Source organism: Gobio gobio (genome assembly GCF_949357685.1).
Source record: "Gobio gobio genome assembly, chromosome: 6".
In the NCBI taxonomy this organism is placed as follows: Eukaryota; Metazoa; Chordata; class Actinopteri; order Cypriniformes; family Gobionidae; genus Gobio; species Gobio gobio.
The window spans coordinates 24,726,515-24,740,030 of NC_137102.1; the positions used below are offsets into that span (position 1 = coordinate 24,726,515).

The 13,516-nt window shown below is 37.8% G+C and overlaps 1 protein-coding gene across 4 annotated transcripts in view; it reads left to right on the forward strand.

The window, feature by feature from the left end:
* The window catches only part of usp33 (ubiquitin specific peptidase 33), a 68,797-nt gene that overhangs the window by 44,311 nt on the left and 10,970 nt on the right, over positions 1–13,516 (forward strand). For 2 of the 4 annotated variants that reach the window (XM_079819290.1, XM_079819291.1), the window contains exons 13-20: positions 840–893; positions 2,313–2,485; positions 5,576–5,646; positions 5,833–5,866; positions 5,951–5,996; positions 7,172–7,352; positions 9,685–9,811; positions 11,826–11,995. In XM_079819290.1, coding sequence (XP_079675416.1) covers positions 840–893; positions 2,313–2,485; positions 5,576–5,646; positions 5,833–5,866; positions 5,951–5,996; positions 7,172–7,352; positions 9,685–9,811; positions 11,826–11,995 — 856 coding nt within the window. The remainder of the gene's footprint in view (positions 1–839; positions 894–2,312; positions 2,486–5,575; positions 5,647–5,832; positions 5,867–5,950; positions 5,997–7,171; positions 7,353–9,684; positions 9,812–11,825; positions 11,996–13,516) is intronic. The other 2 variants (XM_079819292.1, XM_079819293.1) reach the window with 1 other exon arrangement.

The window sequence follows — 13,516 nt, forward strand, 5'->3', positions numbered from 1 at the left end:
ATCTACTAAGAGCAGCGCAAATTAGCGTTTGGTTTAAGACCTGCTTTTATTTTGGCTGTAAATAATGGCACAAATACCTGTAAATTGACTAGCTTAAACCTTAGTAAATCACCTTGCATGATTTACTTAAATACTCTCCTCCCATAAATTTTACGTCTGAAAGGGAAACTCCTACAAATGCAAATAACCAAGTCCACACCAGTGGACTAATTTCAGTGTTAATTTTTCACTGCGTGTCTTTAGTAAATACTGGCAGTAGTTTTTTTAACGCCAAAAGAGGGTTTGTCTGGTGGAAGCTGTTAGTAAATCTGACCCAAAGTGTCGAATTCTGTCCTTTTTATCACAAAATTAAAAAAAAAAATGTTTTGACGCTCTTTAATGTGGCGTGACAGATCACTGTATAATCTCTTCCTAATAGTTACAATAAACATGAATGAACATCTGAAGGTATGTTGGAAGATACAGTACAACTTAAATGTATCATATCTCGTGTAATCGCTCAATCAGTGTTGCAACTGCGGAAAAAAATCAATGAAACACCTTGTAAACATAAGCATTTACCTCAGGCAAGTCATTCAGTGTCCACAACTCTTTCGCTAAATATATGCACTATATTAACCTATATATTCATTATATTTTACTTAACCTGTTAGTGATGTCTTGATTTAATGTATGTTTAAATAAATCTGTCAGCCACTGTGTATAATGATTATTATTATTCAACAATGGATTGGAGTCGCAACATGTCCTTTTTTAATTATAATTGAATTAATTTAAAGACACAGACACAATTTCTTCATTAAACCACTGTTTAATAAAAAAAGCAATTTTATGTTTAGTTTTCTCCCCCCTGCTGTACTGAACCCGTACCGAACCGTGTCTTCAAAACCGAGGTACGTACCGAACCGTCAGTTTGGTGTACCGTTACACCCCTAATGTATAAAGTTTGTATGTATGTATATGTGTGTGTATTTATTTATTTATTTATTTGAAAGAAATTAATATTTTTAGTGCTCGAATTTCGGCGTGGGATTTTACGGGTATTGCGCATAATTTTAATCACTCTCGCAGGTCTCGCGCTTATAATGCAGGTAATTCCTACAAACATTTATTCACTTTAGCATGTAGGTTGCATGAGTAAATGAATCCACACAGATTATAAGATCAAATCAGTCATTTTAAAACTTTTCTCTCTCTCAAAATGCGCTTAACATCACCACATTACATCTGAGCAAGGGAGTTGGGACAGTTGACGGAATTGTCTCTTGCACAAACGGGGCCAGTGTTGCATCATCACTAAAGTTTATCATTTGCATGTCTTTTTAAGTCTTACAAATTTTTTAAACTATTTTAAACTATTCGGTACTCACGCACTCTCTGAGCGATGGCTTTCTCTGCGCGCATACATACAGTAAAGCCGTACCACAAACAGCACACGAGTAACAAAACGTGTTCTTTTTCACGCATTTAGTGCTTTAACAGTCAAAATTAAGGTCTTGGCGATTATCCTCTGAAACACAGTCGGTTATGTCTTAAATAAACATGTCTAACAGTATAATGTATCTGTGCATTAGCTCTTAAAGTGACAGCAGCCTAATATGTGTCTGTCATCAATGTATTTAATTTATAAAGGACTAAAAAACTCTCCAGTATTGTTTTACATTTGATTAATTTATTCAGTTTCTTTAGTATTTCTGTGCCTAAATACTAGTGTTAGACCTACCCCAAAAACTATTTTTTCTTTATTTAATTTGTATCTTTATTCTATTGTATATATTTGTGCTACCTTTATAAAACACAAATACAATGAGTGCGCAAACATTTAGGTGAGATTAATATAATTTAAAAAATTGTCTAATTGTTAAAAAACAATTTAAAATAATAACAATACTATTGTTTTTACTGTATTTGGGATCAAATAAATGCAGCATAAGAGATGACTTTTAAAGACATTTTAAAAGATCAAACTTTTGAATGGTAGTGCACATTATATGTACTTTTTTATGATTATGTTAAAACGGTTTTATCATATGAAATTTTTTTTTAATTTGTAGTATTCACTTCCTTATCTATGCAGATGTAAGTAATATTACATTAGTTAAATATTTTATTTATAATGTTGTTAATTAAATCAAGACTGCTTGCATATGAAAGAGGAAATAGAGGAAATTGGACAGTGTAACAGTTTTGTTACAAAAGAGTTATTTTCATCTCCGTTGTTTTAATGGCTCTGTTATTGTCGTGGCAGTAGTTGCAGTTACAGATTAGCATTTTAAATTAGGCTCCTCTGTTGCTCGACCTTCCTTTCTCAGGTATCGGTGACTTTGGAGAACTTCCAGGACATCTCTCTGCCCATCCCAGGGAAAGAGGACCTTGCCAAGCTGCACTCTTCCTCCCACCAGACGGCTCTTGTCAAGGCTGGTTCCTGTGGAGAAGCCTACGCCCCTCAAGGCTGGATTGCCTTCGTCATGGAATATATCAAGAGGTATTATTTGTGTGCACTTTTCTCTTATGTGAGAGTGTACACATAACACACCCACACACACACACTTTAGAACTTAAAAAGAGCACTTATTATGGAAATAGTGCGAACTGAATGTTCATTGCAATTAAAAGTGAAAATGTGTAAATCATGCATACATTATAAATCTTTAAATTATACTAAATGCAATTAGTTGAACTTAAAGTCGCCCTGCAGTCAATCATTTTATCCTTTAAAACTCATCTTTGATAATCAGAATTACATATTTAATGAATCTCTTATTTACATCGTCTACGGTTTAAAAATAAATAAATAAAACTTTAAAGGGTTAGGTCACCCAAAAATTATACTGCTGCCATTAATTACTCATTCTAAACCCTTAAAGGTCCCATGGCATGAAATTTTCATTTTATGAGGTTTTTCAACATTAATATGAGTTCCCCTAGCCTGAATATTGTCCCCAAGTGGATAGAAATGTTGATCGGTGTAAACCCGAGTTCTGGCTGTCTTTCTCTGCCTTTGAGAAAATGACAGGCCAGACGAGCCAATCCTGAAGTCTCCTGGTTTGACGTCCAAGCAGGAACGGTTACCTCCCTTTCCTCCGCCCAGAGAATCTGGCACGCCCATGCGAGCGCCATATTATTGTCCTCGGCTTGTGAACGAGTGAACGCTGGCAGTTTCTCAGTGTTTGGATGTACAAATGAAAACAGAAGTCTTTTTTCAGTTCCTTCTGATCTGTGATCAGTGATTTCTTATGTGTAGCTAATTATTTATTATTCGTGCACACGCTGCGGCTTCTCTCTCTCCAGACAGAACGGTGTTTTCGTGTTTTCTATCTTGTGAGTCAGTGTTTTTGTACGTCCTCGTCGCGTCTATCGGTTCTAAAATGTGCATACAGTCATAAGTTTCTGCTCAACATCACATCTCTTTAGAGATAAACCTCACGCACGCCGAAGCTCGGGCTGCACTGGCCGGTGGCCTTCAACATCCCCGACCCCCAGTACTGCATCTGGCCCACAGCGGAGGCACCAAACGCGGCGCGAGTTTAAACAGACGGGGGGTAAGCGTGAGCATATCCGGGCTAGCCAGCCATCCCCACAATAAACTGGATTACATTCGATTAATGCTGTTGTGTCTTTGTTTGCACTGTGTACTCAACGCGCGTCACTGACGCTTTTATTTTATTTAAAAAAATAATGCTATTATCAACACTTACTTTTAACTCGTTCATCTCGACAGCTGTAATGGTACTTTGCATGTGTTACAAAGTTGGTAATAATGATGAAGACGGACTCGGTGTGACTGGGACTCGTGTTTATTCAGAACACATATTCAGACTAATAACCTGAAGTATATGCTGTAACTAAAACAGTTCACTGAACTGAGACTGACAGAACCGATGTGAAGTGAACTCAGGTCCATCCGTCTCTCTGGCAGCAGCTCGTGCCTGCTCGTGCCTCGTAGACCTCGTTAAACCACACCCCCTCCGCTCATATAAAATGCAAAGATGTCAGCCAATCACAACAGTGGGCGTTTTTACTGAAGTCTCACAGCAGACACGCCTCTTGAAGCAGGGCATTCAGCCACAGGGCAAACAGCAGTATAGAAAAAATGCCTTTTATTTCTAAATTATGACATTTTATGATGTAAAAGTCATACTAACAATATAAGTACACCTCAGGAAACATTATAAAATAATAGAAAAATGCCATGCCATGGGACCTTTAAGACTTTCAGTCATCTTCAAAACATGAAGATATTTTTGATGAAATCCGAGAGATTTCTGCCCCCTCATTAACAGCTATTCAACTACCATTTTGACGCTTCAATTGAATTGAGTAGTGTAGCACAAATTATCTGAAGAGACGCAATCGCTTTATATGATGAACAGATTGAATTTAGGCTTTTATTCTCATTCTTGACAGAGTAATTCTAGACTATATAATCCATTCAGAATTTCAACACATATCAGTAATTGATATGATTAGCCTTTGGCTTGACTACGTTATCAAACAGCTAATAATGTGTTGCTAATGTTACACAAACCATGTTCCTGTTCGCCATCTCAGAGTCAGACAGTTGCCTTTTAGCTGCCTTTTATCTGCCTTCATCCTTAGAAATAATGATAGGAAAAGCCCCGCCACGCACGTTGACGAGATTGGTTACATGGTTGTGACGGAAAATAAATATCTTTGTGATCTTTAGTTTTTGAGACTATCTTTGGAAATTTAAAGGAGAAAATACTCTGTAATTATGTTGGCTGATGATTTTGCACATGGTTTATCAATTTTAAGCAATTTACAAACACCACACAGACAAATTAAAAACTTGATTTTCACCACAGGGGGTCTTTTAAGAGTGTTTTTTTTTTACCCACTTAAGTAGGAATTGCCAAGATGGGCATTTTGACATCATTTTGTTTGAATATGTCTGTTCAAGCACAAGAATACGTGAAAGAGTATTTGTCTGTCTGAGACACAGATTTCTAGGCTTGTGCTTCCCACGCAGCGTGCGAGTAATGAATTGAGTTCCCTTTCACGTCTTCTTGCGCTTGAATATTTAAATTGGCAAGGCTTAAACTGTTCACATTTCATGTTCTTACACCTTTGCATTGTTAGAATTCATAAAAAAAAGTTACTGGCCAACTGGCGATTGACACGGTTTCATATACTCGTCAACACAGATTTGTACTCGCATTTGGAGCTTGGCGGGTGATTAAAGGGTTAGTTCAACCAAAAATGAAAATTCTGTCATTAATTACTCCTTCGTTCATCTTTAGAACACAAATTAAGATATTTTTGATGAAATCCGTGAGCACTGTGACACACCCCTTACGGCACTGATCCTACCTTTTGTTCACACGGCACGTTCCGGGAGTAATCGCGGCAATGTTACTAGGTCCCCATGCCGGGATTGGTCCCGGGTTCAATCCCTGGACATGTTTGCGTTCACACAGAAGGTACTCTAGCAATTGTATGGCAATTTTATGGGATCAATGCTCTGTGTGAAAGGGGCTGATAATATTGTAGACCAAAGAAAATGACTTCACTTGTTTGTTTTGAATGATTGATTATTTTTGCTTCTTGATTTTAGTTGGTTCTGGGGTCCTGTGGTCACGCTGCAGGACTGTCTGGCTGCCTTTTTTGCCAGGGATGAACTTAAAGGTTTGACGTTTTTCTCTCGCGCTCAAAGCTTTATATGTCATCCAAACTAACCAATTGCTGATCTAAAAAAAAGAAGATAAATATGGAAATCTTTCACTTTATAGAACTGAGTGTTTATATTTAACACATCAATGGTGCAATTCTTACTGACTTTGTGTTTTTTTTTTTTGTGTGTGTTTCTTTCAGGAGACAACATGTACAGCTGTGAAAAATGCAAGAAGTGAGTATGAGCTTGTTGTCGAACTTCTTGAATATGATGGCTGCAGAAATTAAAGTGTTAATGTTGTCTCTTTGGTTGTTTCAGGTTACGGAATGGGGTCAAATTCTGCAAAGTTCAGAGTTTGCCAGAGGTAAGCGACCAGATGAGCTATTATGGTTATTATACATGGTTCAGAAACAACATAATTTAATTCCGGAGCTTGAAAAAACAAACACAAAATGCACCACAAATGAAGGCCACTATGTCTTGGCCTTGTATCAAGGCTGCCTGAAACGAACACAAAACTTGGACCCTTGAGAAATAATAGTAATAACAATGGGTAATAAGGTCTGCTGAGTCATCCATTTCCTACATCCAGTGGATTTATGTTTGGAGAGAGTCTAAGGATGCCTTTAACCCACAATATCTGCTGCCATCTGGTAAATATGCTCAGGGAGCTGTAATGGCAAGCGCAGCCATCTTATGGGAGTCATTAGATATGATGATTGTTCAGTACATCTGTTGAATGGCCAAAGCAGTTTGCTGATGGAAACCCTCAACTGGGTGTACTAAACAGCCATGCTGTAAAATAGTGTTGTGGTACTCAAGACTGGTCTCGAGACCATTTTTTGAAGGTCTTGGTCTTGTCTCGGTCTCAACCTTGACCTCATTTGTACTCAGCCTTGTCTCGGTCTCAGACTAAGAGGACTCAAGACTGGTCAAGACCACAACTGCAAGGATATCACAAATTGTCTGTGCATTGTCTGATTTATTTGTTAACATCATTTACGTGGTCGGATGTAAAACTTCCTGCTTTAAATGCAATCACTAACTCATTTCTAATTTGATTTCATGCTGTTGTGCCACAGTGCCAGGTAAAAAATGTCATCAAAATTATTACAAATGGCCACAAAAATCCAAGATATGATTGCAAAAAAGTACTTGTATGAGTGCTTTTTTTAATATTATAAATATGATATAATTAAGCGATATCAGCAAGAGTGCTGCTACATTTCTACATTTCTCAGGCAGTAGATATGGATCTTTCAAATGAATTTGAGGAGTGCTGGTCTGGTCTTGGTCTTGTCTTGGTCTCAACCCCTCAAAGTCTTGGTCTTGATCTCTACACACACTGGTATTGACTCGGTCTCGGTTTAGGTGGTCTTAACTACAACACCACTGTAAAAATTGCCCAGGTAGTTACATTTTTATATGAACAGGCATGGCACATTCTTGCAGATTTTTTTTGTAATTTTTTTTTACTGTAGGAAACTGACAGCAGACTTCCCTGCTTTGTTCAAATTCTCTATACTGTCTCCCCAACAGATTTTGTGCATTCACCTCAAGCGCTTCAGACATGAGCTTATGTTCTCCACCAAAATCGGCACTCATGTGTCCTTCCCTTTGGAAGGCCTTGAAATGCAGCCCTTCCTGGCCAAGGACAGCTCCGCCCAGACCACCACCTATGACCTGCTGTCTGTCATCTGTCACCACGGCACTGCCAGCAGTAAGTCAGAGCTTTTCAAGATGTTCATAAAAGTATTATTGTCATTTATAGTAGTTATAAAATGTAGTATTTACATGTTATTATTCATATTATTATCATTTTAATAATTATAGAAGCTTGTTTCCACCATGGAATAATTTTTTTTTTTAAAGGTAATTGCGACTTGGGTTCATATAACTTGCAATAGTGTTTACATCCCACAATTCTTAAAAAAAAACAAACAAACAGATTTATAGATATAAACTCTCAATTCTGGCTTTTTTTCTTGCAATTGTGAGTGTATTTCTCGTAATTCTGACTTTATTTCTAAAGTTAATTCAGAGTTGATAACTTTGTGAGAAAATGTCAAAATTGTGAGATATGAATTTGTAATTGCAAGAAAAATAATAAATACTTACCCACATAAATTATTTTACATTACTAGAAGAAATTTGTAATTGTTTTCAAGCAGTGAAAGTTGAATCTCTTTTTGATCACTTGTGTCATTTAAACCTGGAATAAATACACTACACCACTAATGGCTTGTTTCCACCGAGCGGTACAGTTCAGTATGGTACACAACTTTTTCCTTTTCTATTGTCAGAAGTTGTGAATGGTACCCTAATTCCGAATCATACAGTACCACATTTTTGGCACCCTTCTGTCAGGGTACCTAGCACAGTAGTCAGGTACTAAAGGGTGGAACTAGATTCACTGCAGAATAGGGCTGGGGTTTTTAAGTGCAGTTTTTCTCCAGGTATCAGCATGATAACAAATGTGATATTCCTTTTATACAAGTTTACTAAACAAGAAGTTATTATTAAGTGACTTGCATTTTAGAAACCATATTGCCTGTTTTCGCTCTATTTGGCCAAAAAATTATTTAAAACAAAGCCACAGCACGGTATATGCGTCTCTGTGCAACACGTGTAGTGTTTCCTTTCTGAATGAATCCGCTACTGGCAGTTTTAATTTCACATTGAAAGTATCTTTTCATGTTTTAAATAATTTCAAATATCAATATTCAATGTTTTATGTTTAAAACATCAAAACATTATTTATGCATTTTTAACTGCAGGTTATTAATTTGTCACCTCTGAGCTGCATTTAACAGTCTGTGTAAATGATCTAAATGCCACTTCAGATGCAGCTTCTGTGTTTCCTCTGCATTGCAAAGATGAATTATGTTGATACTCATTTAATTTGATTGGTAACAAATTAACTATTGTGTCTTATTATTAAAATTAAATTTATGAAATTGCCACAAAATATGATGCATGCATATAATTAGGTTTAAAAAGTAAATTTGTAAAGGTAAAAATGCCCATGAAAGGTAAAAATCAATTTTAACTTTTTGAAAAGATAATTTCTGTCACCTGCTATGAAATGACCACCAGACAGAATATGAAGAATATCAAAAACTTTAGTCAGCTGTCCTAAACTTGCCAAGGTACCACCACAGTAACACACTCAGCAAAATATCGATAAAATCCCAGAAAATATCGATTATCGATATTGTCAATATCGCACACCCCTACAAAGCGGTATTTATTTAGAAAAAAATGGATGTAATTTGAAATCTGAGACATTGTTTTCATATCAAAAGTAACAAAGCACAAAGATTATTGCGATTTATTGGATGGGAGGCACGCTATAATGTTCCGTTCATTCATCAACTGAAAACAGGATAGACTAATTGATTCTTGTGATTTAAGAATCGATATTGGTTCATAAAAATGAGAATCCATTACAATTGAGAAATCTATACATTTTTTAACCCAGCCCTACTGCAGAATCGTCACTTGTGCTTGCTTTTTCGGCTGTGTTTTTCCTTGCTGCCTTGGCTCAAATAAAGCGTGTCGTCGTCTTGTGAAAACAGCCACATGCTGAGAAGCAAGAACAAGATCTGCTGTATGTTGTCCATTGTTGTTTTGTGTGTCGCTTTCTTCTTCATGCGAGAATGACTTGGATCGCTATACCATGCATATCATAAGCATACTGTTGGCGGTGGAAACGCAAGCCTGATTAGGGTTTACGGTCCCGAATAGAACTGTACTGCACTGAACCCTACCGCTCGGTGGAAACAAGCCATAATACACAATTTTTGCAGTCTGATCGTAGATCACATGTTTATTGCTTATCGCTGTGCGCCATTCGGAAGACACACTTTCACCCAGAAAAATAAGAAATGGTCAGACAAAGAAGGGACAGTGGGATCAGGAAATGTCACCAGTCTAATTCAAACTGGCATGAGCACTACAGCTCAGTGTGTCAGTTGATGTGAGCTAATCTCCTCCAAGGGTACAGCTCTGACAGGACTGATATTTTTAATGTGCTCTTTGTTTTGTTGAAGGTGGTCACTATATTGCCTATTGTCGGAATGAACTGAACCAGCAGTGGTACGAGTTTGATGACCAGAGTGTTACTGAGGTGTCTGAGTCCTGTGTTCAAAACGCTGAGGCATATGTGCTCTTTTACAAGTAAGAACATACAGTACACACACACATATACAGCCCAAACCAGGATTTTTTTTTCACTTAAATCATATTTTCTCACCTCTGGCCAACAATATTCAGATTAAGAGACAACAAATTATTTATTCTTTAATTGTCCACTTTTTAAACTATTATCCTTTATTCATTAATCTGCCCTAACAATAATGCTACTAGCAGCACCCATCATATTCAGACTACATTATTTCATACATCACTACATTATTTCAACCCCATCACAGTAACCGAGTTAATGTTAGTAAGATCACTTAGTCCTAGTATATGTAAATATTAGTGCTGTCAAATCGATTAATCACATCTAACATAAAGGTTTTTGTTTGCATAATATATACACTATAATCCCAAACGTATTGGGACCCCCCTCCAAATTACTGAATTTAGGTGTTCCAATCAGTTCCATGGCCACAGGTGTATAAAATCAAGCACCTAGGCATGCAGACTGCTTCTACAAACATTTGTGAAAGAATGGGTCACTCTCAGGAGCTCAGTGAATTCAAGCGTGGTATTATAACAAAGTGGAAGCAATTGGGCACAGCAGCAACTCCCACGTAAAATCACAGAGCGGGGTCAGCACATGCATAGTCAATAGCTATAGACCTTCAAACTTTGTGTGGTCTTCAGATTAACTCAAGAACAGTCCGTAGAGAATGTCTTGGAATGGGTTTCCATGGCCAAGCAGCTGCATCCAAGCCTTACATCACCAAGTGCCATGCAAAGCGTCGGATGCAGTGGTGTAAATTTCGCCAGAGCAGTGGAGACGTGTTCTCTAGAGTGACGAATCACGCTTCTCTGTCTGGCAATCCGATGAACGAGTCTGGGTTTGGCGGTTGCTGGGAGAACGGTGCTTGCCTGACTGCATTGTGCCAAGTGTAAAGTTTGGTGGAGGTGGGATTATGGTGTGGGGGTTGTTTTTCAGGGGTTGGGCTTGGCCCCATTAGTGTCAGTGAATTAGTTCCACTAATGCTTCAGCATACCAAGACATTTTGGACAATTTCATGCTCCCAACTTTGTGGGAACAGCTTGGGGAATGGCCCCTTCCTGTTCCAACATGACTGCTCACCAGTGCACAAAGCAAGGTCCATAAAGACATTGGGTGAGTGAGTTTGGTGTGGAGGAACTTGACTGGCCTACACAGAGTACTGACCTCAACCAGATAGAACACCTTTGGGATGAATTAGAGCAGAGACTGCGAGCCAGGCCTTCTCGTCCAACATTAGTGCCTCACAAATGCGCTTCTAGAATTATGGTCAAAAAGTCCCATAAAAACATTCCTAAATCTGGAAAGCATTCCCAGAAGAGTTGTAGATGTTATAGCTGCAAAGGGTGGGCCAACTCCATATTAAACTCTACATGCACATGAACTTTAATAACATCCCATTCTTAATCTGTAAAGTCAGGCGTCCCAAAACTTTTGACACACACACACACACACACACACACACACACACACATGAAAAAAAGTATAACATAATGTAACGATAGAAACTAAGTATTTTCTAAATAATATTTAGACATTTATAATAACTTTTATAAAATGTGACTTTTAAATTTTACGATGACAATCATCATATTTGGGGGGCCGTTGCATCTAAAATATTGAAAACCACTGACCTATACAACCCATTAAGATTGAATGGCCAAGAATGAGAACGTGCAAATAATAAATTGTATTTATTTTTTTAATGTTGCTTTATTTTAACATTTATGTTGCATTACTAAATAGTGTGTTAAAACTATGAATTAATGTTTTCTGCTTAGTATCCTCTTAATTATCATTTTATTGATTCTTTTCCGGTATTTCCTGGTTTCGTAATGAACAAACAATATTTTAAGATGCAGCTGTCTTTTAGGCAGAAAAGCTCAAGGTTGTGTTGAGCAGGACAATTGGCCTTGAGTTTGACTGTAAATCTCTGTGCTGTGGTGAAGCGTGCGTGTTGGCAGTTGTTAAATGGCACTGATGTAATTTGTGTGTGTGTAACAGGAAGAGTAACGACGAGTCTCAGAAGGAGAGGCGGAAGGTGACCAGTCTGCTCAACATGATGGAGCCAAGCCTCCTGCAGTTCTACATCTCCCGCCAGTGGCTGAACAAGTTCAAAACCTTCGCTGAGCCAGGACCCATCTCCAACCATGACTTCCTGTGTGCCCACGGAGGTGAGGACCACTCTTATTAAAGGGTCATGAAATCCCCTGTTTCAGCAGCTGTCAGTTCTCACCACAGTTTTGAAAAATGTATAAAAGTGGGCGTGGTTTAGCAGCGGAGTGGAGGGGGACGAGGGGAGACCGGGAGACTGACAGCACATCGTCTTCTGATTCAGACAGTTTTATTTTGTTCTCATTAAAAGCATCAAAGCTTCCCACAAATGCATGCTGCAAATTACCATTAAGTTACACGCAACACAATACATATATATATATATATATATATATATATATGTGTTGCATACCTTTGATAACTTTTTTAAGGCTTTTGTGGAGTTTTTATATGCCGTTTGGTCGGTTAAATGGCCTTAAAGAACAGTTACACTCACAGTGTGGATGAATCGCATTTGTGTGAAAACTCAGGATCTATTGAAGAGAACGTAGGCAATGTAGAAACCCATACAAAACAAATAAAACACTCGTTTTTCATCCATTGCGATCTCACCGTTTGAAGTGCCAGTCAGAGGAAAATGCCTATCAACGCGTGCTGTCATGAATTAAGCAACGCGTCTTCTCATAAGACAAAGGCACGCAGACTCATGAATAATTGAGACACCGATGAGTCATCGCTGTACTATAGTACGAGAAAACATCACAACCTATGACGTTGACATGAAGACGAATTTAAACCAGGAAGTTGAAAATGGAACTAGTTTTCTCCCACATCAAAACTAACAGATGGTAACATTGTCTTCCATGATGTTCAACACACATACTTCTGTTAAAATCTCAGAAAATTTGGTTTAGGGATTCATGACCCTTTAAAGGGGTCATAACATGATAAATCAAATTTGCCTTGACATTTTTACATATAAGAGGTCTTTGTACCATTTTAACATTCAGCAAGTTTCAGAGCTTAAAGCAGCACTAGGTAACTTTTCAACCTTTATAATATATTTTCAAACCTCTTGTGATGATACATCGACTTACAATAGGTTGAATGACACGTCTGCCATAGCATGACGGGGTCTGTATCGTTTTTAATTGTACTTTTAAACTTCGGGTTTCGGGTAGTAACCCGAGAACAAAAAGAACTACAAAATTCGACTGCTTTACGGCATATACGTCACTTCCACCGACACCCCCACTTCCTTAAATTCAGACGTGCGAGAAAAACTATCATTTGTTTGCCGAATGTTATAGTCATGGCCGAAGCAGCACAGAAAAATAAGAAAGCAAAGGTTTTGTCGGAGGAAAGCAAAAAGAGGAAACGAGAAAGTGATCGGATTAAAGGCAGGACGAGAATCAACATTGGGCCAGCGTTTGCTCGTTGGCGTGAGCTGGAGGAGGAGGGGCTACATTCTTGCAAGTAAATACATAAGACGAATAAAATCATATTTTAGGATACCTAACATGTCTGTGATATTGGTTTATTTGTCTTTCCTCGAGCTATAATGCAAATCGATTTTTCAAATTTGCAGATTCATCTATGGTAGCTTGATATTATAATATTGACGATATATGGTTACTACC